Consider the following 27,005-nt stretch of genomic DNA (forward strand, 5'->3'; position numbering starts at 1 on the left):
TACAAACAAATGAGGTTTTAAAATCATATGATGCTTACTGTTAAATAAGGCCCCGCATTGTGAGTCATTTTGGGGAGGCAAAGAGATAGCTAGGGGACAGGAGATAAAGGCACAGAAAGTTAACCTAAGATTCCTTGTAACCAATTAAAATTTTGTCTTTGTTTTCTCATTTCATAGATGTATAAATTTCTGTGTATCACCCTAGTTAAGAGAACCATATGAATCAGGAATATGCTTTTGTAGTGTTGTATACTATGTAAGAGCACACTGATACTTGCCCATATTTTGAGCCTTTTAAATAGATGTACGTCTTTTAGGCCCGTCCATTGGGTAGCCAAGGCTCCGAGGTGGTACGGAGCTGCTAAATGAACAGATTTGCTCTTTTGCCCTATCTGCTGATAAGTGAGGATTCAGCCTTAATGGATTAGAAAGTCAATCATGTAGTCTTTAAATGTACAGCAAAATCTGTGAATGACCAACTGCACTGAAAAAAAAAGTGTAGCTTGTGGCAGTTATTTAATTGGTGCCAGGTGTAGATGAAGAAGGCACACAGATGTGATGAGGTGCACTGTCACCTAATTGTTATAATGTTCAGTGTAAAGTTAATTGTTGACGTGTAGAGTGTGCTAGCAAATTAAGTTCCCACTGCTTTATATTAAGGATAAATGAGGTATCATGAGCTCCCAGTCTGTACCTCTGACACAGATACTTTTCTTGTGGTTGGAGAAAGTCCCCAAGGGTAATCAGAATGGTAGTAAAAAAAAAAAAATCCATTTGAGTGATGTGCTTTATCTTCACATTAAGGAAACCTACCCAGCTCTCAGTGTACCCATGAATGAGTTTTTCTTTTATGTTTGCCACTGATGGTTTCATGGTTTGGATTTGGTTGGCAGAAAAGTTGCTTTGAAGTCCCAGGATATTTGAAGGGTATAGAACAAACATTCTGGTAAGTGACAGAATGTAATGGTTCATTGAGTTTGCTTCTTTTTTTCTTTTTCTGGAGTTGCTTACAAAAGCATATTAGACCATATGGACAAGTATTAATGTTGAGTGGGAGAAGAGTAAAATATAAGGAATAAGATGGCCACTTAATAGCTGTGTGACCCTGGGCAAGTAACTTAACCCCAATTGCCTTGCCAAAAAAAAAATAAAGTAAAAGAGAGAGAGAATAAGATGCAAGGATCAACTTTATAACTATTTTGATGTATCATCTAGGGTGGGTGGTTTCCAACTATTTTGAATATAAGGACCCCTTTTAACATCAAAACATTTTTGTGGTAGTTTTATTCACTTAGTATTAATTAATAAAATACAGTTTTCAAAAACTGAATCAAAAGAAGCTTTTTGTCATTGGTTATTTTCCTCAATCAGTTCTGTTTATCAATTGAAAAATGGAAATGCATCTATTTTCAGGGAAAATTATTCAGTCCACAGAACCCGTGTGTAATTGTTTATGATGCTGCTTGATACACATGGATTCCTGGACAGACAGACCCCTTACAGTCATTCTGAGCTGGCTGGCCAGGGTCTGACTTACGTGTTGTAACCCACTGATTAAGATATTTTCACCCTTTTTATTTTAGTCAGGCGAGTAGCATCCCCAGGATGTCTGTGAGACTGTAAGGATAACCAGCTTTATTGTTCCTTTAACTTAAGGCTCACTCCGACTCAGCCAGGTGTGCTCCTGGACATTTGTTAGGTTACTCAATTAAAGCTATGTGACTTAAGTAGAATGATTATTTCCTATTACCTTTGGACATTTATTTCCGGGATATAACCCGAGAACCTATTGAACCGTTCAACCCAGAACATTAAAACCTTCTCCTAATTGGTGAGCCGGGTAGTGCAGCACATTCAGGGAAGGGAGGAAGAGGATCCCGTACATGTCTCCATAAAATTATGTTGCACAAATGGCTTTGAGAGTGCTCTGTAATGTATGGTACATTAGCCCATTTAAGATATTTTAAACATGCACTTATTCACACGGTGCCATTTTCTAACTGGCATGTTCCCCATCAGATCCATCACATCACTGCTATTAGCATTAGCAAGGGGGTTGCTTTACTCTCAAGCCCCCCACATCTGTTCATGTTCTGTCACAAGTTGTCCACTTTCACAGGTCCCATAGCGTCCTTGGTTTTTGACTTCTCTATGACTGAAATGCTTCATGAGCTGGAGGCGCACAAATGAGAAAACTCCTTGCTGTAGGAGCTCAGGCAATTTCATGTTTACTTAACAGCTCTTCTCATCAATGAAACAAGCCCATATTTACACCATTGTTCTTGTTAACATTTAGCATGTGGTATGGGTGTGCATGAATACAAATAAGGCATGCCATTCTGGGGCACACTTAATATTTATTCAGCCCAATAATTTATTTCCAGCTGTGGTACCAAATAACATTTTGTGACAGAAGTATGTTTTGGGTTTAATTCCCTCATATCTTTTTAATTTAATTTTTCTTTCAATTAACAAGCACTTTCTCTTCATTCTACATTCTTTTTTCCCCTCTGGCAAAAAAGGAGGAGCAGGGAGAAGAAACCCTTGAGAAATATGGATAATCAACAGAAACAAATTCCCACGTTGGCCTTGTCCAAAAATACATGCCTCATTTGGTACATCACCTCTCAGGAAGTGGGCTGTCTTTTCTTCATCCTAGCTTCTCTCAGTTTTGGTTGGTTATCACAATTGGTCACAGTTCTTAAATATTTCGGAATTTTTCCACTTTCATAATATTGATGCTCTGATTTTGCTCACTACATTTCGTCAGTTCATACAAGTCTTCCTAGGTTTCTCTGAAAACATCTCTATCATTTCTTACAGAACAGTAATATTCCATGACATTCATATACTGTAGTGTGTTCAGTCATTCCCCTAATTGATTGGGCGCACCCCCTTGGTTTCCAGTTCTTTGCCATGATAAAAAGACCTACTCTATATATGGATCTTTTCCCCCTTACTTTGATCTTTTTCAGGTGTGTTATCTCTGGGTCCAAAGATCTGTGTAGCTCAGCATGTGCTATTATAAGTTGCAGGTTTGTAGGAACCAAAAATAGATTGCTCAAGGGGCAGGGACACATAATAGTTTTATTTGAAGGCAAAATTGATTTATTTTGCAAAATAAAATAACAGAGGAAATGTAATACAGTACAAAGAGCACTGGATCTGAACTCTGAGAACATGGGTTCAAATCCTAGTCCTGCTGCTTACTACTTGTGTGACTTTCAACAAGTCAGTTCACTTCTCTTGGCCCTCAGTTTCCCCCATCTGTTAAATGAGGGAATAGGGCACTTATGTGCCAGAGTGCATACAATACTGGTCTTTGGGTCTGGAAAGCCTAACTCTGAATCTTGTCTCACACATTTACTACCTTTCTAACATTCAGAGCAAGCCACTGATGATAATAACCATTTCACAGGGTTGTTAGAAGGCTCAAATGAGGTAATAGAGGTAAAGTGCTTTGCAAACCTTAAATATATAAATGCTAGTAATTATTATTTTTTAGATTTTAAAGGACCCTTTTTAGCTCTAAATTCATGTTTCTGTAAAAAAGTTGGTATTTGTAGCTCTTCCCAAAACATCTTTTGCATCTAATCTTAGTAATTGCCTACAGTTCATGGGTTCAACTAAGATTTAATTTTAAAAACATCAACATATAGTGTGGCCTTTGGAAGGCAGAGCACCAAATGGAGCTAGAATGTTTTGTAAGATGAGTCCTTTATCATATGGGGTTCTCAAATATTAATTTCTGTGTCTTTATATTTGGGTATGTTGAGATGAATGAATGATCAAAGCAAACTCTTACAAATCTGAAGGGACTGTGATGTACAACTTAAGAAGATGACTAACTGGTCTATGTATAGTATTCAACAATATGCCTAAAATGACCATGGATGTCTATAATAAGTTTAACGTGTATATAAAAGACCCATGTAGAATCTGTGACAGTGTTATTATCTAAGTATAAAGACATTAGAATATGAAGTTTAAAGAGAGACACTATTTAATTTTATATATTGATCTCTTCTAATAACTTCACATCTAAAGACAATTTCTTCATCTTTTCCTTTCTCTTTTACACTTCTGTGGTTTCAAGTTGAGGGTGCCTGGGAATAGAGAATGCTGGACTTAGGAATTAAATCATTCACCAGACATTTACCCTTGGTGTGGCCCTAGTCAAGTCACTTAACCTCTGTCTGCCTCAGTTTTCTTCCTTGGAAAATGAAAATAATAGTACCACCTATGTTCCAGGACTATGAGGATAAAATGAAATAACATTTATAAAAAGTGCTTTGCAAACCTTAAGACACAATATTAATGCAAACTTATTTTTATTCCATGTCTAGAGTATTTCAGGGGAAATTTTTTTTTTAAAAGTGTATTCATTTAATATTCAGTTTTAGGTTCTTTCAAAATTATGTGTAAAAAGTCTCAAAATGACAGAATGACTATTCAGATGAAGCCAAACCATGGAAAAGGGGAGAAGGCACATTAATACGTGTACAAGGAATCTAGTGTTCATTTTTTGATATTTTTGATATTTTTTGAGTCATAGCATAATAGGTCATAGCATAATAGGTCAAGAGCTAGTAGGAACTCAGAGCCTGTTTAGCCCAACCAACTTATTTTGCAGGTGAGGAAAATAAGACCCAGGGAGATTAAATGTGATTTGCTTTAGGGGTAGCACAGGTAATGCAATAATCACCCAAGGCTGAATTTGAATCCAGGTCCTCTGACTCCAGAGTCTATGATTTCTCCCCCCACTTACCCCTTTAAATAAATAATAAACGTACATATTTTATAAACTAAATTGTCTATTTACTTGCTTTTGATTTCTAAGGGCAGTAGTGACTGAGTGGAAGTGCTTTCATCATCCCTAGTTAAATTGCTTATATCAGAAATAATGAAATCAGAGACAAAACAAAATTAAGGAAATTCAGAGGAATGAAAGACAAAATGAACTGTTTCCTCTCAGTTACTTTTAGATGGGACATTGATAGGAATATGGGCTATTCTTGATATGATTCTACTGGCAGAACTTGTTAGACATTATTGTGCTATGAATTTGAGTACTCCTGACCAGGAATCCTTAGCCAAGGATTTTCAAGCCTATATCAGACTCTAAATCAAGTCTACAAGTATTTATTAAGTACTTACTATTTGTTAGGCACAGTGTTAAGATCCTGAGGCCTATTAACTATAAATTCATTTGACTTACCGTGAGATTTTGTGATTGTGATCTTTTAAAGCCTGAAAGTGGCCAATTTGCAGATGGTTAGGCAGGTTAATTAGACCAGCTGTAATTTAAAAAAAAAAACTGTTTTAGGCCATTCAGAAAGGAGCATTAAGTTTATGTATTTGGAGGGGCTCAACAAAGACCTGTTGTAGTGGGAACCTAGTATTTGGGCTTTTTTTTTTTTCCTCTGCCGCCTTATTGCTCAGAACCAAGTTCCTATATTTTGAATCTCTCACAAGTACTTTCTGGTGGGTTCCCGTGTTGTACTCATTGTTCCTGTTGGAGAGGCATAATGTTGCTTGTATAAAGTAATGATTTCCCACAGATGTACCTCTTCACCTAGTGGAGAGGAGCATTGACATATTGACTAAGCAACCTGTTGGAAGCCAGCTTTGCATACTGAGCTCACATTTGATTATTTCCACCTTTTCTCCTTCCACACCCCCCCCCCCAAGCTCTCAGGGTGGGGATCTGGCCACAGACCAGTTATTTTCCAGCACACATTTTTTCAAGGTAATTAGTTCATTGATCCAACAAGGCCACCTTTCAGCCACAAAATACTGTGGTGAAGACATTACTTTGAGTTTCTTTAGACTAAATTGCACTGGGCCCCTGTCCCCTATGCTTTTATGTAAGCCTCCTTGGCATTTGTTTAGCTTGAGCGGTCATGAATAAAAGGGCTTGGAGCTAGCTTTCAGATACAGCCCCTTGAAGCAGGCCAAAGAGGATTCTGATTGCCTGCACTTCCCTCTTTTCTACTTCTTCCTCCTCCTCCTCCTCCTCCTGTTCCTGTTGCTTCTTGTGGTTGAGTGTTAATATTTAAGAGGACTAGAAAGCTCCCATGGTGGCATCTTTGGTTTTTCAGGGGGGAGTCATTCAGAGCCCAACGAACTGGATGTTGTGTGCCCCTACCCCACCTTCTCTGCTTTGCCTTCTGTTCTGGTAAGCAGCTAGATGGTGCAGTGGATAGAGTGGCCTGGAGTCAAAAAGATTCATCTTCCTGAGTTTAAATCTGGCCTCAGATGCTTACCAGCTGTTTGCCTCAGTTTCCTCATCTGTAAAATGAACTGGAGAGGGAAATGGCAAATCACTTCATTATCTCTGCCAAGAAAACTGCTCATGGGGTCTTGAAGAGGCAGACTGGACTGAATCATCACAACAAAAGGAATGAATATTCACAGCTTTTTAAATGCACTATAAAATATTTGCCCTCTGGAAACCAAAGCCTTATAATCTGAAGTTTGTTTTTAAAGAGGAAAACCTTTAAAAAAAGGAAAGGTATGCAAATGTGGATTGCCTCTTAACTTCCCTACTCTTAATTCTCTGGCCCTCTTTTAGAAGGGGGTGGGGGGTAGCTTTGTGAAAGAACGGCATTACTCTCACTCCCCCCCACCCCCCACCCCTTCTGCTTTCTTAATGGTCTGAACACAGCACTGAACAAATTGCGCTCTTGCATATGCTAATCCTGCACTTTAAAAGAACTCATTGTAACATGTTGTAATGCTTTAGCCTGAGGGGAGGTAGGGATTGAGGGCATATGGAATCAGGGCATGTGACCCCAAAATATCTAAAATGCCTGTTTTCTTTGAGTCAACAGTTTGTACTTAGCATATCTGAATGAAAGGAGGCTGTGTAGTTTGTGGAAAAGATTAGTCTTTGCTCTTGTCTTTTGTGCTGGGGAGGCTGGTCTCCTTATTTAAGATTCACTGTGACAGAATCACTTTTTTTGTTGTTGTTTGGTTTTGTTCTTGAATTCCAGAGCTGTCGGTGAGTTGAATATTAATGGTGGAAACGCCAAATCTTATTTCCAGCAGTAAATTGGGAGGAATTGGATTGGGCTTCTTCGTTATTGTGGTGGAAAATGTAATTTGTCTTTTAGGAAGCTAAATTGTTAGCCACACCCATCTCCTTTTGAAGAGTTTTCAGTGTCATTCTGGCAACACTTTGTGTTCATCAAAATGCCTAGGAAGGTTGTGTCTTCCAAGTTTTAGTTCATTTGCCTTTTTTTTTTTCCTTTTTTTGCTCCCAACCAGGAAATCACTACAAATATAGCCCCAAAATGTATTTTTATGAATAAATTTGTGAGCTTTTTCTGTCTAACAATGAATTGAGTTGAATGGGAAGCTGAATGGTAAGGTGCAAAGTCAACCAGCTAAAATGATTGATTTGGGCAAAGCCAAGCCCCTTCTCTAAAATGTGTGAACTTCTTTAAATGTTTGCTTTGAAAATCTTTTGATGACGACTTGAATTAAATGGAATAAAAGGCTGTGTTAGGTATCACATTCCCAAAGCATCTGTCATGTCCCATTTTGAAGTTCACAAAGAACAAAGAAATCTTGAAGAAATTTTTGATAGGCTTTTTTTTTTTTTTTTGTGTCTTGGCAGAGTAATTCCCTCTTGGTACCTGATAGCCTAAGAGGAACAGATAAGCGTAGAAATGGACCAGAATATTCCAGTGACATCAAAAAAAGAAAGGTGGATGATAAAGACTCCAGTCACTATGTAAGTAAATCACCCATGACCGGGTGCCCTGTTTATTTGGGTGGTTTGGTGCCCACTGAAGGAAACGTGTAGCAGAGAGCTTCTGAGGGATAATCAAACCCCCTGTTTACCTAGTGCTCTGGAGGGGAAATTGATCATTGTACCTTGGAATATTTACTCTTAAAACCTACACACCACCTGTCTCAATTAGCTAATGCTGTACTTTATCAACCCTCAGGTTTAGAGGTAGATGAGGACTAACACTAAAATATAATATCAGGAAAAAACAGCATTTTCATTTGATATTTAAAAAAAAATAATGTTAGTATTAAATTGGTCCATAAGACCGTGTTAGAATTGTAATGGAGTTGGGTAAAGGACTAAACCTCCTGACAGTTATTATAGACAATTTGAATTTGTGAATTAGAATTAGAATTAGAATTAGAATTAGAAGATCTTTGAATTAGAAGATCTTTGAGATTATCCAGCCCACTAGAGTCAAATTCAAATTGAGATATATCCCCGTGGGTGGCATATTGACTTACAAAACTGTAAATTAACATTATCTTTGTTGTATTTTTATTTATCTTGTTAAACATTTCCCAGTTACATTTTAATTGAGTTTGGCCACACTCCAGATGTTTGCAGGAGCTAGAGAGTTTGACACCTCTGATTTTACCTAATTCTGACCCTGGAAAGGGCTTTAGGCCTGGAGTCAAGAAGACCTGAGTTCAAATTCAGTCCCAGACACTTAGTAGCTGTGTGACCCTAGGCAAATCATTTAACTTCTGTTTGCCTGTTTCCTCAACTGTAAAATGGGGAGAATAGTGCCAACCTTACAAGGTTCTTGTGAGGATTATATGAGATATTTTTTAAAAAGTACTTAGCATAGCCTCTGGCACACAGTAGGTGCTATATAAATGCCTATTTCTTACATCCCTAGCTTTGCCACTTACTACCTATATCACTTACTGAACTACAGTTCTTCATCTCTTAAAATACAGAAGTTAGAGTAGATGACCTTGAGGTCCCTTGTAGCCTTAGATATGGGGTTCTTTATTGAATAGATGAGGTGTTGGAGGTTCTGAGGTTTTAGAGACATTGCCTGAGGCCTGAGAATGAGTAAGTACTGTTATTTCCACTAAACCATATCTATATTAGGAAGTGGAGTTCTTGCCAAACTTTATTTACTACCGATGTGACCTTAGGCAAGTCTCTTAACCTCCTTTACCTCATTAATTCATTGTAACATGGGGAAGTTGAATTAGATCATCTGTGAGGGCCTTTCCAGTTCTACACATGTGATCCTTTAATTACCTTGGTCATTTGTGGCTTATACAATGAGAAACTTGGGCATATTCCCTAATGCGGTGAATCTTATTGCTCCATAGAGAGATTATTTCCCTATTGTCAAGGATATAATGCAAAATTTAGAGCCATCTAGCTCCTACCTGCTTTTCCAGTCTTATTTCTTCTTATTCCCCTGCCCAAGAGTTCCTGAAATTGCCCCCACAGTGGTTTATTAGTTGTCTCCTATTTCTAGCCTCAGCACAGATGATCTGGAACACCCTCCTCACCACTGCTTCTTAGAATCTAGTTCCTTTAAAGTACAGCTCAGGTGTGCCACCCTTCCCCCCTCCCCCCCAGCTTTTTCTTCTTTCGAAATTACTTTCTATATACACTGGATTGACTTATGTGTGAATGAGTTGTGTGTCTTTCTAGTAGAATGTAAACTCCTTGAGAACAGGGACTTTTTCTTCTTAGTTTTATCCAGTGTTCTTTTTTCTTAGTAGGTGCTGAATAAATGTGTGTTGAATCGCTGATAAAATGATTGCTACTTTTTGTCCACGTTGCAGAAGGACTCACTCCCCTCTTAAAAGTCTAGTGAATTGGAGACAGTTTTTCTTTTTTTTTTTTTTAAGCAACGTAGAATGACTTTAAGGGAAACCTAGACATTAGTCTTCTGCCTTATCTTGGCTTATAAAGACCATCCTAATCAGTAACTAGTCTTGTGGTTACTTTTTTGCTTAAGTAGGGAATGAACCAAAGTATGGTAATTTTGCCCCTTAATGGAGAATTGATTTACAAATGGCTGTCCTGTTTCCCATTGGATAACATACTAACTCCTTATCCTGGTATTTAAAGGCCCTCCTTAGTTAGTCAGCAAGTTTTTATTGAACTTACTATATGCCAGTCATTAAGGGGTAGGGATATGAAAAAAAAAAAGGCAAAAAATAGCCCTTGCTCTCAAGGATTGTTCTAATGGAGGAAACACTATGTAGATAATTGGTTACACACAAAGTATATTCAGATTAATAGAAGGCAGTCTGAAGGAGGGGGAAGGCACTAGCTCCCCGGGGCCAGTTGGACCTGGAAAGGCCTACAAAAGGTGAGATTTCAGCTAACTCTTGAAGGAAATTAGGCAGAGATATCAAATAGAAAGTTATTAGGGTAACCTGGCAAAAGGTGAGAGCTTGAACTAGATAGATTTGTGGTAATGTTATTGGAGAGAAGGAAAAGTAAACTAGAGATGTCAGAAATAATAGTAGAATTGACAAGATCTGACAACAGACTGGTTGTGTGGACACGGTAAGGATGCTACCAACATTACAGGCTTGCTTGACTGTAACTGGTGGTTCTCTTGATAGGGAAATTAGGAAGGGGGAATGATTTGGAAGGAAAGACAGTGAATTCTATTATTAATCTGACTCCACTCTGCCTTTCCAGCCTCATTCACACCTCTCTTTCCTGTATTCTTTGTTCAAGCCAAATTATACTCTTAACTGTTCCTCTCTGACCTTGTTTTGCACTACTCTTTTCTTCATGTAGTCTCCTACTTACAAGTCTAGAACCTACTCTCTCTTCCATGTCTTTTGTTACTCTTTCTCTTCCTTCAAATAATGATTCAAGTAGCCTATCCTCCCCGAAACCTCTGAAAGGGATTTCTCTCTCCTTCAGCTATCCCAGAACACTTCTTTGACCCATCAAGTTCTACTTGAGTTATACTCAATTTTTTGTGTATGTCGTATTTTTCTTTTCTTCTCCCACACCCCTATTTTGGTTCTAAGCTCTTTGAGGAGATGAACTGTCTTTTTATCTTTTATATCTCCAGTACCTAGTGCAGTAATAGTAGAAGCTTCATAAATGCTGACTAAATGTAACTACTGTTGTTTTAGGACTAGCATGATATCCAGTAAAGCCTTTGATGTCCTTTTTAAAATTAAGAGAGAGAGAGAGAAAAGGACAATGCCCTGATTTATATCAGAATATATATGTATTTTAGCTTATAAAAATAAGATTGTTACTTCAGTAATATACCTCTGGTAATGCAGATTAAAGTATAGAATTTGAATACCTTTGACACTCTATTAACTAGGACTATTTTAAAATAATTTTTTAGGACAGTGATGGTGATAAAAGCGATGACAACTTAGTTGTGGATGTGTCCAATGAGGTAATTATTCTGTCGATCTGTGTCATCAAAAATGTCTTGAGATCTGAGTAAAAGTGTTTGATAAGTCCCCAAAATAAATTAAACAAAGGTGCTTTCTGTCATTGTTACTCAGTAAGAAAAAAGATCATTGCTAGGTCATGGATAAGGCAATAACAACCTGACCCAAACTTTATGGGATTGATAGTTTTCAATTAAAAACAAAACAAAACGTAATTCAGTTCCTTTGACTTACAAAGTCTGGTGTGTAGTATTATTTTCCTTTTCTAGCCCTTAACCTGTGTTTAGCCTTGCTATCACCACCGCTAACTTCTAGACACACACAAAGGGTACTCATATGTATAAGAGGGGCAGGTAAAACTCCTGGCTTTCTGTCTGCCTAGTAATAGCTGGGAGCTTGGTTTTAATCACTTGCTGTTTTTAGTTATAATATATACATATACTTTTGTTTACCTTTTGTAAAAATACGTATTCCCTAATTGAGAAAATTTACCATTTGTCAAATCTGGTCACTTTTCCCCCTTAGGTCTAGGGAATTAATTTGCTTATAGGTAGGATTGGTTGAAAATGTCATGGATCAGCTAAATCTTTGAAAATTTTGGTTATTTTTATGGAGGATCCCTCATCCCCACGGGCAAGCCCTGCCCATTCACCACGGGAAAATGGTATTGACAAAAACCGCCTGCTGAAGAAAGATGCCTCAAGCAGTCCAGCATCCACAGCATCCTCAGGAAGTTCTACTTCCTTGAAATCCAAAGAAATGAGTTTGGTAAGTTTTGCAGACTACCTTAGGCCTCCTTGGAGGGTATTTGGTCTGTTTTTTTCCATAAGATCTCTTATCAAAAACATTGATTGGCAGAGAATTTTTTAGAATAGGTTCTAAATGTTGGAACTTGAACCTTAGTTATCTTCTGCTTACCAACCAGACTTGGTGTGTAGAACTGTATTGTTAGACCCCTCCCCATACCAATCCCTGAAGAGAACACCTTTACCTTACAGTAACTTATTATGTGCACTTAACTTTTTTTCTATATATCAAGCTTATTTTTTTTATTTTTTTGTACTACGTTTTTATATTTGATGCTCTGCTATTGTATGGTATAATATTTCGGAGACAGAGTATACAAGGTTTAAAATTTCCTCTCTCTAAGCCTAAGATCTGGGGTATATAATAGTCTATTTCCTCTAGGAATAGGTAACTAGAAAATCTGCTTAAGTCTGGGTCTGGGCCCTCAGCTGGAATCCATTTGTGAACAGCTAGATGCCCTGTGGGTTCCAATATAGGGCTACATCTGAGTTGTATGTCTTTACACATTAAAAACAGAACAAAACATAATTTCCAAGTATGTTGCTATCTTGCTGAGGGGATTTGTGCTGACTGCAAAGGGCCCAGAAATTTTAAAGGGGAAATTTTGGTAAGAAAACCACAAACTTCCAGAGTTCTTCCTCACTTTGGGGCAGGGGGAGTTCCCATTTCTTTCAATACTGTAGTTAACTGTGTGGTATTTTTTAACCCAAGTCCATGTTGTCTGACTAAGGAACTGAGGAAGGCATACTAAAAGTTGCACAATCAGTACTAGCACCAGTATTAGTGAAAATTTAGTCTCACACATATGTACATATACATACACACGTGTGTATATATGCATAGATATATGTGTATATACATCATGTGTACATGTATACACATGTATATGCTTTTACATATGTATGGTTTACATATAACATATGGTTTATGTATAAACTCAGAACTGAGAACTGTAAAATGTTGAGGGTAGGAGAGTAGTACCTTTTAGAGTAGTTACATCCAATGTGCCAGCTTTGGCTAATTTTTTGTAGGAAGAGTTGGAAAATGTACAAGCTCCCACTACTAGTGCTGGTAGATACTATGTCACTACTCTCAGTCAAGAGTTTTTCATCTTTTCCATGTCCTGGACCCCTTTGGAAGTTTGGTGAGGCCTCTGGACCCCTTCTCACAATAATATTTCTAAATGTACAAAACAAAATACATCCATCACATTACAAAGAAAATTGGTTATATTGAAATACAGTTATCAAAACCTTAAAAAAAAAAAGTTCATGGCCTCTAGGTCAAGAGCCCCTGCCCTCGGTAATTTTAGGCTACTGTGTCTCAGTGATCCATTTATTTCTTCCATAATCTCTCCCACCTAAAATTCACAGGAGACTGCCATATCCTTCATTCAGGATGCGTGGGATCATAGATCTAGAGTTGGGAGGGACCTAAGATGGAGAGACTAATGTTGACCACCTGTGTAACCTTGGGCAAGTCACTTAATTTCCCCAGTGGTGGGGGTAGGAGGGGGTTGGATTCTTTGTCCTCTTCGATCCTTTGCAGTTCTATATTTATGATTCTGTGAACTTCCTTATCCTAACAGACAAGGAAATTAAAGTACCAGGGATTTAACTGACTTGCCCAAGGTCACAAAGGTAGAAGTAGTAAGGAGCAGAGGCAGGATTCAAATTTGGGCCTGTTTGCCAAGTTCCCACTGTATCACTATGATCTGTGTTGTAAGTCACATGCATTTGCAGTGGTACTTCTGTGGCTTTCTTGAAATTGATGGCCCCATAGCTTTCTACCCATTGGTCTTACCCTTGCTGTTACTGATAAGTGAGAAGAAGGGGTGTCTCGCCTCTTAAACGGGAGCTGGTGCTTAGTTTTGGAGGGGAGGAGTGTGAAGTTCTCCCTTCATGGCCCCTGGTCCTTATTTTAACTTGTTGTTAATTGAGATGTCAGTGATTCAGGGAACATAGACTTGAAGAAAAATACTGATAAAAAAATCTGCGGAGGAAGAAGTGTGATCGTGTTCTGCTTTTCTAGCTTGAATTTTTTAATTCTGGCAGGAAGAGGAAAGGTCAACATTTCTCGCTCACAAGTTAATGCTGTCAACATTGTGTGGATTTATGAAAATTGGCCGAGGGAGTAGCTAGTAGGTGCCCAGTGTCCCAGCTGCTGTTGTGATAAATTGTGTAATATGGCTTGGATTAAAAATAATACTCATTTAATTTGTTTAATGATACCAGCATGAAAAAGCCAGCACGCCCGTTCTGAAATCCAGCACACCAACTCCTCGAAGCGATGTGCCAACCCCGGGCACCAGCGCAACTCCAGGACTTCGTCCAGGCCTCGGCAAACCTCCAACAATGGACCCCCTTGTTAACCAAGCTGGTAGAACACATTGCCTCTGTTTTTTTTTTTTCTTTTTTCTTTTCTGTGCTTGATGAGTCTCCTTTTAATCTTACTGTAATGTTATTTCTCCATGAATATTAAATGTGCTTATTGCTACTCTCCTTCATATCACTGAGAAGCCATGATAAGAAACAGCTGTTCTCTCTTGGTTTTCGGCAGCTGTACCCTTTTCTGCCTCAGACTGTTTACATTCAGCTCTTATTTTATTTCCAAATAATCCAAGTGGTAGAAGCTTCAATAAAGTTTCTGATAATTATTCTGAATGTAAGCTCCTTACCAATCTATTATTGTGTGTCTGAGTTAGTTAGTATTTGTTGAGGCGGCTTGGCGTGTTTGGCTTGAGTGTGCCTGCCGCCTCTTTTAGTTGGTTAGTTTTCTGGAGCTGTGTCCCTCAGGAGATGGTGTTCTCTCCTTCAGAGGAAGTGAGGGATATTTGAACTTCAAAGCTGGCCTATGAATAAACTTATAACTCTCAACTTTATCATCCTCATTGGGAAAAGAAACAGCTTGGGCACAGAAGAAAATAAATACCAGGATAATCACTTCTAAAACCGTTCTTTAGTTTACACAGAACTATGGTTGACATTTCATTTGTATGGAAAGTTGGAACAGGGGAAAAGGTTAGATTTTACCAAGAAAATATTCCTCAGCAGTGAGGTCAAGTAAATACTTTTATTCCTGTAACACAAACTCCCTATCTGCAAAATGGGCTTATAATTAATACTTGATCATTCTTAGTCAGCAGGTATTTTGTCTAGACCAAGAGTTCTTAATCTGGGGCCTGGGAGCATTTTGTTTTGTTTTTAATATTTTGATAACTGTATATCAATATAATTGGTTTTCTTTGTAATCTTATGTACTTTATTCTATACATTTAAAAACATTGTAAGAAGGGGAGGGGAGTCTGTGATGAGGGTTAAGAGCCCTTGGTCTAGACAAATGAGAAGAAGGTAGTGGTTAAAGTGACAGAGGTCAGTCCTTGGAACCAGTAAGAACTGGGTTCAGTTTCTGCCTCTAATAGTTACTGTGTGATTATGAGGAAGTTAATCTCTTTGTGCCCCAGGCAACTATTTAAGACTATAAATTACAAACAAATTGATCAGTGGAGGGACTTTCCATACTTTTCATTTCTCTCCTGCACCGCACTGTAATAGACAAAGAATGAAAAAATGTTCATGAAAGTGCTTTATATGGTGCCTTTCCTTTCATGCTACTTAATTTTGAGCTGTAAGGAAAAAAGGACTCTATGTACTTTCCAAGATGGCATTCTTTGTCTTCCTTCTCATATCTGTCACGTATATGGGAGAAGCGATAATGGTATTAGAGGTCACATTCCATTTGGAACATTGAGTTACCACAGTGTTTGTTCCTTTCCAGCAGCTGGTTTGAGGACACCTCTGGCAGTACCTGGCCCATACCCTGCTCCATTTGGAATGGTCCCCCATGCTGGCATGAATGGCGAGTTGACCAGCCCTGGAGCAGCTTACGCAAGTTTACACAACATGTCTCCCCAGATGAGTGCCGCCGCAGCTGCAGCTGCCGTGGTGGCCTATGGACGCTCCCCAATGGTAGGCCACACACTGCTTCCATCTCAGTGGGATGGGTTTTGGTTCAGTGAGAAAAGCTGCATGCTTCATTTAGCCCTGTCAAACTCCTGGGTTGGAGGAGCACCAAGGGCTGACTGCTTCCTTGTGTGTCTCACTTTGCTACATGGTCAAGAATAGCAAAACCCCACACCTCAAAAACAAAGAATCTCAGTGTATTTACATACATTTTCCTTTCTGTCGGCCTTCATCAGTGATACGGTTCGTTAATAGATGCCAAACTGTTTTTGTTTTACTTATTTTGTGGATGAAAAAAGGTAGTATTAGGAAGCTACGAGGGACTGAACTGGTTGGAGACATCTGGTTTTCCTCTACCACAGAGTTGTGTGTGTGTATTTTAAGACTACTTAAATGAAAGTTCACATAAGGCTTTTAATTTTTTTTCAAGTTTTTTTTCCTTAAGTTGAAAAATAAAACAAAAATAGTTATAACTCTTGATAAACATTCTGTATATGGAGTTAGAATTCCCTGTCTTCAAACCTTGACTTTGCTACTTAACCAATATGTCCTTAGGAAAGTCATTTATTTCCCTGGCCTTCAGTTCCTTATCTTTAAAATGAGGGGATGGATCAGATGACCTCTAAGGTACCTGCCAGTCTAGCCTATGCCCATTTAAAAAAAATCATCCTTTAAGCTAAATTGTGTAGTATGTGTATGTAAGGTGTCCTGAGTCCTCTGTGATTAAAAAAACCACTTAAAGAGATGAATTCCTGAGAATATCTTTAGTCTTTCTAAGGGAGAAGGGGAAATCTCTATACTGCACCTTCATACCTAGGCTCTCTTCTCTGCCCTGCTCTCCTTTCTGTTTCCCTCTCCCTCTTTAAAGTCAGGAAGATTGGTAAGCAGGTTTGATCACATTAGTGAAAGGGAAAGGAGTTTATATATGTAGTACTGACTCATCTCTCCCTGGTCCCCTGCAGATGAAATACTTGATTGTAATTTGATAGTATTATTAAAGTAAATTTGTATTATATGGGTACAGTCTGGTAATGGTTGGGAATGTTGATCCAGGGAGCATGTTTGACAAAGGGAGGAATGGAGCCAGGGATTAAAAATTGACCATAAATAATGCACAAAGTAGATGTTCTATCAGATGTTAACTGCACTTGAGTTGGACATTTCGTGGGCTCTGTTAGTAGGGTCTAGGGCCATCTACTTGTTCGTATAATTTGTGGGCAAGAAGGTGGATAAATGGAGCATTGTAAAGTCTCAAAGAGTGGCATGGGGAATTGACTCTCATCTTAAGCATGGTTTTTTTGTTTATGTTTTTGTTTTTTCTTCAAAATAACTGTGTTGCCTGTGGTGTTTGGAGAATTATATTGCCTCTGTGGGCGGACTTGTAAAAAACAATTAAGAACTGCCAGTATTCTCTGGCATATTTTCTGAGTGGGTTAGGGGTAAAAAAAAAATCTTGGGCAAGAATCATCAAATGTTGTCCTGCTTTCTACTCTTCATGTAGTGGGCTCAGGAATCAGACAGACCTGAGTTCAAATCCGTCCTCAAACACTTGCTATTGAAGTGATCCTGGGCAAAGCACTTAACTCTGTCTGCCTCAGTTATGGGGATAATAACTGCACCTATCTCCTCTTGTGAGGATCAAATTAGATAATATTTGCAAAGTGCTTAGTGCAGTGCCTGGCACATAGTAGTTGCTTAATAAATGTGTTTCCTTCATTCTTTCCTTTAAAAAAAATACGAAAGTTGTCAAAATGAGTATTTTGTCCCCTGCTGTATCCAGTTCTTTCCCAAGTCTGAGATATTCTTTCTTTTTCTTGTTTTGTTTTACCCTTTGTTCAGGTCGGTTTTGATCCCCCTCCTCACATGAGAGTACCTACAATCCCTCCAAATCTAGCAGGAATCCCAGGGGGCAAACCGTAAGTACCTTTAACTCTTTAGTAGCTTTCTAAACAGGGGAGGAGACTTAGTTATTGGTGTCAGCAAACAAAACTCCCAAAGGGATTACTGGCTTGGGTGTTTCCAAGGAGATTTCTTATGTTTTAGCTCAGTAACTGCTAGCATTTTCTATTAATACATAGCTAGTAGGTGTCACATATACTGTATATTGTTGGTAACCTCATGAATTTAACTGTTTCTGGAGAGAATCTGTTTATAGAGAGGGCAGCGTCAATCTTCAGGAAGATATAATGTACTTAGGCAACCATTTTCCCAGAAGGTTCATTCAGAGGGCAGAGGTTAGATTTTTCAGTAATAAGCTTTCATCAGCTCTTAACATTGAAAACAATTGAGGTTATCTTTTTTATTCATTGCTAATAGTGGTGCCAAGCTACCACCTTATTTTTGACAGAAGTGAAATTTTGATGGATGATGGGGCTACCAGATACTCAATAACTGAAATTTAGATAGTGCTCACAGGTTTTATGTGAATACTTTGGCAAGTTCAAAAGAGCAGAGATAAAGTAGTGAAATAGAGCTTTTGGGGGGAAGGAAAGATGATTGTTAAAATATAAATGCCCTGTGTTTAAAAAAAAAAATCTAACTATAAGAAAGCAAAGAGTTACTTTATCTTTGAAAAAGAAGAGAAACAATTTTAAAGGAATCCTTAAATGTCAAATTCCTGAATGAGGTAAAAATTAACTGTTAATGTTTTATTTAAGAACCTTCTCCTTAATGTGCATATGCCTTCTGCTGCCCTGAAAGCTAAAATGTAGTTTTGTGTAGATTTTATGAAAACCTTCTTAATAGGTTTTAGACTTGAATGTTTAAGTAGCATATAACATAGCAACAGTATGATAAATATTACTGCTAAATATTCCTGACCCTCCAGCCTTTTCATATGTTTCAATCGATTAGTCATATTGCATTATGCTGAGTGGTCCTTTTAAAATATACCCATTCACAAACAGTGTGGTTGCAAATGGAACCATGTTTCAAATGGACCACCTCAACGTGTAAGGGGAAAATTGAATCTCTGACCCATCTTAGAAATCGAATTCCCATTACTCTACTTTTATGTGTATTAATGTCTATTACAGTGAAATTTGATTCCTTAAAATGGTGCTGTTGTTTATACTAGGTAGAAAGAAGTGTTAAAATTTGAAGGTGGGAGCTTAGTATAGAGAAGAGAGTTAAGTGAAAAGAACTAAATAAACAGTAATGCTCAGATTTTGAATATATGGAGGCAGTTGCTGTTTGTCTGCATGAAAATAAACCGAGGTGGGGATTAATTTTGGAGCCCAGTGCTTGCTCCAGCTTGTTCCATCCCCAGTGTGATTTTAGTACTGGAAAGAACTTTAGGCATCATTCAGTTCATCCCTTATGGTTTTGTTTTTTGGTGTCATTTTTTTGAACCAGGCCTGTTATTTCATTAGTACAGTCAACTCTTTCTGCCAGTACAGGTGGGTATCTAGATAGTTGTATTGAGGCACTGAAAAGTTAAGTGACTTGGCCAGTGTCTGTGTCAGAGGTGGGACTTGTGGCCTGATCTTCCTGACTCCGAGGCCAGGGTTCTGCTTACTATACCATACTGCCCTCTGGTTACACATGAAGAAGTTGAGACTCAGTGAGGCAAATGTTTTGGTCAAGGTGCCTGCAGCATCAAAAATAAAGTCTTCCTTTTGGCATTTGAAGCTTTTCATAACCTGACCCTTTCCTACCTTTCCAGTCCTACATATAAATGTGTGTGTGTGTTTCAAACTCCTTTACATATACTTAGAGAACCAGTAACATTGGACTACTTGGAGTTCGTCAACCATAACTTTACCTTGGCTGTCTACGTCGGTAGAATGTTTTCCTTCCATATCTGCCTTCAGCATTCTTCTCTTTTCTTCAAGACTCAGCCCAAATACCACCTTCAGCATGTGGCCTTTCCTGGTCTCCCCAACCCTCCCCAGAATGTGAAGTGCTGGAAGGGCCCTTAGCAATCCATGTAGTCATCTTTAAAATTGAGGGCATGGAGGCACAAAGCCGAGCACATAGCTAATTAGGAGAACTGCTACTCCAACCCATGTTTTTGGACTCCCGGTCTTTTTGCTGTACCATATTGCCTCTGAATTTAAATAGCTTTGGTTTGTAAGTTAATATTCAAGGCTAACTCAGCTATGGGAATTAACTTCCCAGAGAGCAAGGAAGCTGGTTTTACTAGAGAGCAAGTCTTCCTTTAGATGTGCTTCAAAAAAAAAGAGTCTATCATTGTGGTTTAGACAGTTCAGACCTGTGTGTCCTTTGGTTTTTGGATGTGTTAGACTGCTGTCTCTTTCCCTTAGCTGACCTCTTTATTAAAACTACCATTTGGATTTATGCCAGATTCATTTAAGGTCTGTATGTGTGGAATAAGTATTATAATACTTTTGCTTTTTAAAGAAATAATTTATTCATATCTTTTGTTTTTACATCACTTGCATTTCCCTTCGTTGTCATTCCTCTGTCCCTTCTCAGAGTAGCCATCTCTTATGATAAAGAATAAAAAAGTGAAAGGTCAGAAAAACTAAACAACATATTTCAAAAATGCTGTAGGTGCAGTGTTCCATACCTCTGTCCTCCCTCTCCCCACCCAGAAGCAGGTGGAGGTGACTTTGCTTATCTCCTGTTTGGATCCAAACTTGGCCATTGTAGTTTTGTGGTATTGTTTAGATTGTTTTGTTGTTCTTTCCATGTACATTGTTGTAGCCAATGTGTGTACATTATTTTCCTGGTCCTACCGACTTCACTTTGTCATTAGTTCATATGAGTCTTTCTTATCTTTCTTTTTGCTTTTCATCTTTTTGGAAGTATTGTGTTCATTTCTGAGGGGGGCACATTTTGAGGAGGTTGACAGATGTATGTGTTCCTAGAGAGGGTAATAAATGTTCACCTTATGCGGCAGCTAGGTGGCACAGTGGATAGAGCACTGGCCCCAGATTCAGGAGGACCTGAGTTCAAATCAGGCCTCAGACACATAACACTCACTAGCTGTGTGACCCTGGGCAAGTCACTTAACCCCAATTGCCTCATAAAAAAAAAAATAAAAAAAATGTTCACCTTATTAGACAGTAAACTCCCCAGGAATAGGGAGGGAATTGTTATATTTAAGCATAGCATTGCACACATATCTGCATATATAGTGTGTTTAATAAGTGTTTGTTATATTTTATTTTGGCATATTAGTGTTTGGAAGAGTCTAGAAATGCATTGCCTCACCAAAACAAAACAAAACAAAAAAACAACTAAAAAGTACCTTTTTGGGCTTGGAGTTATGGGGGAAAACATTTAACTTCATTTGAGATAAGATTTCCTCTTAGCAAAATATGTTTCATAAAAGAAAGAATTCAGTGCTAGGCTTCTAGCAATAAAGACAGCTCATTGAAGAGGTGCTCTTTTGCCACTTGTCTTTTGTTAACTGATTTTGCTGCCTTTTCTTTCACTTACCATGCTCGACTTCTACCTTCTTTGGTGGATTTGAAAATTAGGGTGATGCCATTTTTGCTGACTGTGGAGCAGGGTTTTTTGTTTTTTTGTTTTTTTTTGTTTTTTCCTGTCCATTATCTTCTACAAATCTATGTCTTAGTGGTGAGGAGTTAACAGTGATATGGTATGGGTTTTAATTGAGCTAGTTTTTCTGCCCTCTGGCAAACTGGAAATCTGTAGGTAATTTCTCTGGGATATAGGGTAGGTCCTGGCCTTGCTCCAAGAGCTGATGCATTTGAGCTGTTGGATAGTTGTGATTTGCTCTCCTGTTCTCCACAACCCACTCCCACCACTCCCTCCCCTCCCGGTGTGTCTTGGCAAATTCAGAGTATACAAATGCACTGCCGGAGAATAACAGTAGGAAAGGACAGCTCACTCCAGTCTGCACTTGCAACATACATGCCACCAATTCCAGAGGGTGATAAGTACCTGGATAAACATAAAGCTTCCACTTCCACTACTGGAAATAATTCAAATCACTTACCCCTGTGGGCAGTAGGACACTAGTAGTCTGACTCAATTCAGTTCAGCAAACATTCTGCTACTGACACAGTGGCTGGAGGGCTAGACACAAAGTCAAGAAGATCTGAATTAAAATCTAGGCTCAGACACTTAGTTGTGTGACCCTGGGCAAGTCACTCAACTTCTGTTCATAAAATGGGAATAAGAATGACATATACCTCGAAGGGTTGTTGTGAGGATCAAATGGATTAATAATTGTAAAGTGCTTAGCACAGTACTTGGCACATAGTAAGCAATATATAAATGTCAACAATCATTGTTGTTATTATTATTAAATGAGGTAATTTGTGTAAAGCACTTTGCAAACCTTAAATGTTATGTATATGTGTGTATATATATGTACGTGTGTGTGTGTGTGTGTGTAAATGTTAAACATCTGTTTGCAAGGGACTGTGCTACTTGCAGGAGATACAAAGATGAAATACACTACTATCTTTACTCTCTAAGAGCTTATTATCAGATAGAGGTAATCTGGCATATAAACAAAAACTGATTATTCTTAATGAAATGTGATTAGGGCAAAGAAAAGATCACTTTTAACTGGTGGAAATAGAGGAAGTCTTCATGGAGAAGATGGTGCCAGGGGTGAGCCTGGAACGAAAAGAAGAAATCCATGGGGTTTTTGCTTTTTATGAAAGAATTATAGTCTAGGCCTGGGAAGTGTTCTTTGCAAATGAACAGCTTGTACGCCAGGTTCAGGGAACCTAGTTGGGTTAGTTGGGAAAGTTTGCCTGGGACATAGCATGGTCAAAGGGAGCAGAGTGGAAAGGACAGCGAGGTGACCCGGTGCCGGAATGTTCTACTGTGAGGATACGCCTTCCTCTTTACCTTCCTTCTCACCCTCCCCTAGGCTCCAGAGCACACAGGGCACCCAGTCATTTTGGGCTATTCATACTGCTTGGGTGAGTTGGGAGTCCACAACTCTAGTCCTTGTGTTGAGGTGGAGAACCCCTTGCTGCTGCGTCCTCTGAGCCTTGCATTGTGCTCTGCCTTCTGAACCTGGCATGCTGATGTTCTCTAAAGACCCTTGGGTCTTACCATTTACTTTCTCACTGCCCCTATAGGACTTTTAGGCCTTTTTCTGTAGCTGAACTCTCTTTTATGTATTGTCTTTCTCAACGGGAGTATGACCTTCTTGAGAGGAAAGGATGTCTCATTTTTTCTATTTTTATTCTACTGCTTAGCACATTAAAAATTCGATAAATGTTTTTTCATTATTCATACTATTAGAAATCAAACTTGTGAACTGATTGGATGTGGGAATGAGGGAGAGTAAAGAACCCAAGAACAACCTTTCAACCCTGGGGAAATGATGGTGTTCTCAGGAAGAATAGGGAAATTGGAAGAAGTTGAAGGGTGATTGGGGTAAGTAGGAGAGATGAGTTTATTTGGGGATTTGGTGAAGGTGAGATGCCAGTAGAACATCCAGGTGGTGACCTCTAGCAAACAGTTGGAAATGAGTGATCAAGACTTAGATGCCTGGACTTGGAAGTCATCTGCATAGGGGTAATAATTGAAGACTTGGAAATAGATGGGATCACCAAGGGAGAATGTGTGCTTATTTCTCAAATGTAGGCTTTGACTGAATAGTTTAAATGACTTACTCATCTTTGAGACCTGGGAGAAGTTAGGCATTTTTACGAGCTGGGCGATGTTTTCAATCTATTTCTTTGTATCAAGATATTTTCCTCATCTGGTGATTAATTTAGCTGCTTTGTCTGCTTTTGTATTTTTTTTTTTTTTTTTTTTAGAAAATGACAACAGAATTATTGTGTGTGATGAAATTAAGCTAAAATATTCCTTCCATTTACCCTTCTCTCAGATGTTACACTTGAAAGACATTAAACTTCTTAACAATACAGAAATGTTAACCATTGGGAAACCTCCAAATGAGCTTTAAATATCATAATCAGCCTGTTTTTTTAAGACTGGGATGAACCAGTAAATATGAACACACTTTGGAAGAGTAAAAAGCTTAATACTAACGAATGGTTTTCTGTAGAAAATGAAGAACATCAAAGTAGAGCCCATTTACTTGGCAGCCAGAATGATTTTTGCCTTCTGCTAATTGGACATGTTGCAGAACTGTGGATCTGTTTTGTTTTGGTGACAAGTTAAAATAATAACAATAGCCTGATGTTTTTTCTCTCTTCAGTTCTTCAAAGTTTTATATTAAGCATACCCTCCATAGCCATTTTTTGAGAGCATTAAATTGGTTGGGCCCTTCTCTTAGGAGAGGGACTAAATAATCCCAGCATTTCTCTTGAAATAAGCTTCCTGTCACCTTTTCCTGATTGGAAAGTCAGGCTGAATGACAACAAAAAAGGAGCTTATTACACTATTTGGTGGTTGGCTTGGCAGTGGATTTTTGGTTTTGGTTCAGAGTTGGTATAGAGTAGTGGGTGGAGATCTGGGTTCAAGTGTTACCTGTGCTAGATACTGACTGTATGACCCTGGATCACAGTCTCCTAAGATTCTCGGTAACTCTGGAACGCTATTAACTTGCAGGGAAAATGCTAATTCATATTAGTGTCAAGGGTTTACTCAGGAATTTCCTATACTAGTAAAATCCCAGGTCTAGGCCCTATCTTATCTCTGTGCCTTTTTGGAGGAGGAGGGATAAGGGAATGTTCAGGAGCCATGACCTCATTGATTTGGGGAGTTATCACCAGGAGAACTTCTACCAATGGAAATCAACAACTATTTTGCATCTGATAATGTCAGAGAGTTGCCTGGGGGCAACCACTAACAAACTGCCACATAAAGAGGAGGCACACCAGTGTACTTGAAACAGCAAGGCATTCCAGAAGGAGAAACAGGAGAAGGTAGCATGTGTCAGGCAAGGCAAGTCAAATGATCACCACGAGCTGCACGTTGGCCGCCATCTTCCCTCACACTCTAATGGAGCCAACCCAGGACCCTGAACCCAAGAGTCTTAGGAATAGTGATACTTCCAGGCCAGTGCCCTCAGGCATTGTTCTGGGAAACAATTGTAGAGAGCAGCCTGGCAACTGCTCCTGAAGATGCTGCAGCCACCATCTATTGAAGACCCAAAAAAAGAAAGTTCTTATCAAAGTCCCCAGCACTGTCAGATGGTTCAACAGCAGAAACTGATAGGATTTTATGAGTAGACATGACATTAAATAAGATTTGATACCATCTGCTTTGTCACTATACCCTAAGGACTATAGGACTTTTCCGTCTTACATGGAGTTAAAACCTTCCTTGTGTATTGTCTCTCCCTTTAGAAGGGTAAGCTCCTTGAGAGCAGGGACAGTCTAGAAAGGACTAGAAATAGAGATGGAAAATTTGTTTTCCTGTTCCTTAGCACAGTGCTTTGCACATATAGCTTAATTAATACTTCATTCATTCAGTGAGAGGTCATGTCATTTGCCCAGAATCCCTTGGCCAGAGTGGGTCACAGGCAGGATTTGAGCCTAGAACCCTGATCATCCTGAATCTAAGACCAACCCATTCTGTTGAACCATGTTGTCTGTCTTATTTGTTACATGCCAGGGAAAATGCCTCATTCCTTGTTATTGTGTCAGACTCTAGAAGGTAAAGGTCCTTGTTTGGCATGGAATGGGAATCATGTAAAATTCTGAGAGGCTATTTTAAAACTTACTTGGTACTTAATCCTTTAACGGACTGAAAACATGAGTATTTTTACTGGGAGACTTTTAACGTCTAGCTATGAAGGATTCTGTAGTGAGTCACTAAATTTTTTTTTCCCTTGGCCTATGAATTTAATTTCATGCTTATGACTGAAATTAGGTCAGTCACTAACCTTTGCATTTCTCTCTAGTTTATTTGCTATAGCCCTTTTCTGAGACAGTAACTGGGCCTGGCATGACCCTTGTCTCTCAGTGTTAGAATCAACCTAATTCTTCATTCCGTATGAGAAGCAAAAAGGGCCATTTTTGAATTCTGGAAACCAAAATACTGGAACCAGAGAATTCAAGAACTGTGAAGTGACGACATTTTCCAGATGAAGAAACTGATCCTCTCATAGGTTAAGTAAGAATAGCTAAACTAGAAATAAGTGTCCTTTGTCTTCTCTTTGTCACTCACTGTGATTTTGACTGTGTTACTGCATGTATCTGGGTTTTATTTTCATCACTGGCAAAAGGAGAGGATTGGATTAGATGTTACCTAAGGTCCCTCCAACTCAAAGATTCTGTCCAAAGTCACATAGTGAAAGAACTATGGTTTAAAACATAGATCTCTTGTTTTCTAGTATTGTTATCACCACACATTTTTAAATTAGGACCTTTGTACGGTAAGATGGCATTGATAAAACACATTGTGGTAGTTAGTCTGTCTAGATGTTTTAAGTACCAACTAAATAATAATATTAACAGCATTTATACAGCACTTTAACGTTTACAGAACACTTTACAAATATTATCTCATTTTATCCTCAAAACAATACTGGGAGGTAGGTGCTATTATTATCCTGTTATTATTCTATGCCTAACAGCCAACCATATAAGGCCACTAGAACAATGTTGATGCTAAAAAGATTCTCTCTTTGTTTCATGGAAAAGTTTTAAAGAACTTGGCTGTTTCCCAAAGGCAATCTAGCCCACTCTTTTCCCGCTATTCAATTTTAGACTCATCTCATGGTCCATTTTCAATATCTGTCATTACGAAGATGGATAAGTTCTCTAGGTTGTCTACCCAAGCACGTGGCATAGTTGGGATAATAGATATTCTTTATCCACTTGGTTTTGCTTCTTTGGATAGGTAGGCCAAACTTTGAGTAATTATGAATATCTTTTAAAATGTTCTACAATAGAAGTTCTTAATTTCCTGGGGTCCATGGACTCTGGACAGATTATGGGTGGTCTGGAAAATTGAGTGAGAAAAAAATGCATCTTTATTTTCACTGTCTAATTAAAATTTAGTATTACCTTTAGTTATGAATTTGTATACATGTATATATACATATATAGATATTCTGAGAAATTTAGCATTGCCTTTAGTTATGAATTTTTTAAAAATATTCTGAGAAAGAGACCATAGCCTTCACCAGGCTTTCCAAAGGAATCCATGACACACAAAAATATTAAAGACTTTTATAAAGTGGTTCTGGGTCTG

The 27,005-nt window shown here is 38.5% G+C and overlaps 1 protein-coding gene across 7 annotated transcripts in view; it reads left to right on the forward strand.

Annotated features, from left to right (window-relative positions):
* LOC114025726 (transducin-like enhancer protein 1) overlaps positions 1 to 27,005 on the forward strand; it is a 116,472-nt gene that overhangs the window by 64,411 nt on the left and 25,056 nt on the right. For 4 of the 7 annotated variants that reach the window (XM_027839184.1, XM_027839186.1, XM_027839188.1 and 1 more), the window contains 6 exons: positions 7,622 to 7,738; positions 11,118 to 11,171; positions 11,785 to 11,937; positions 14,211 to 14,355; positions 15,754 to 15,944; positions 17,778 to 17,854. In XM_027839184.1, coding sequence (XP_027694985.1) covers positions 7,622 to 7,738; positions 11,118 to 11,171; positions 11,785 to 11,937; positions 14,211 to 14,355; positions 15,754 to 15,944; positions 17,778 to 17,854 — 737 coding nt within the window. The remainder of the gene's footprint in view (positions 1 to 7,621; positions 7,739 to 11,117; positions 11,172 to 11,784; positions 11,938 to 14,210; positions 14,356 to 15,753; positions 15,945 to 17,777; positions 17,855 to 27,005) is intronic. The other 3 variants (XM_027839187.1, XM_027839191.1, XM_027839190.1) reach the window with 1 other exon arrangement.

This window comes from Vombatus ursinus, unplaced genomic scaffold (genome assembly GCF_900497805.2).
Source record: "Vombatus ursinus unplaced genomic scaffold, bare-nosed wombat genome assembly UNPS02014832.1, whole genome shotgun sequence".
Taxonomy (NCBI): Eukaryota; Metazoa; Chordata; class Mammalia; order Diprotodontia; family Vombatidae; genus Vombatus; species Vombatus ursinus.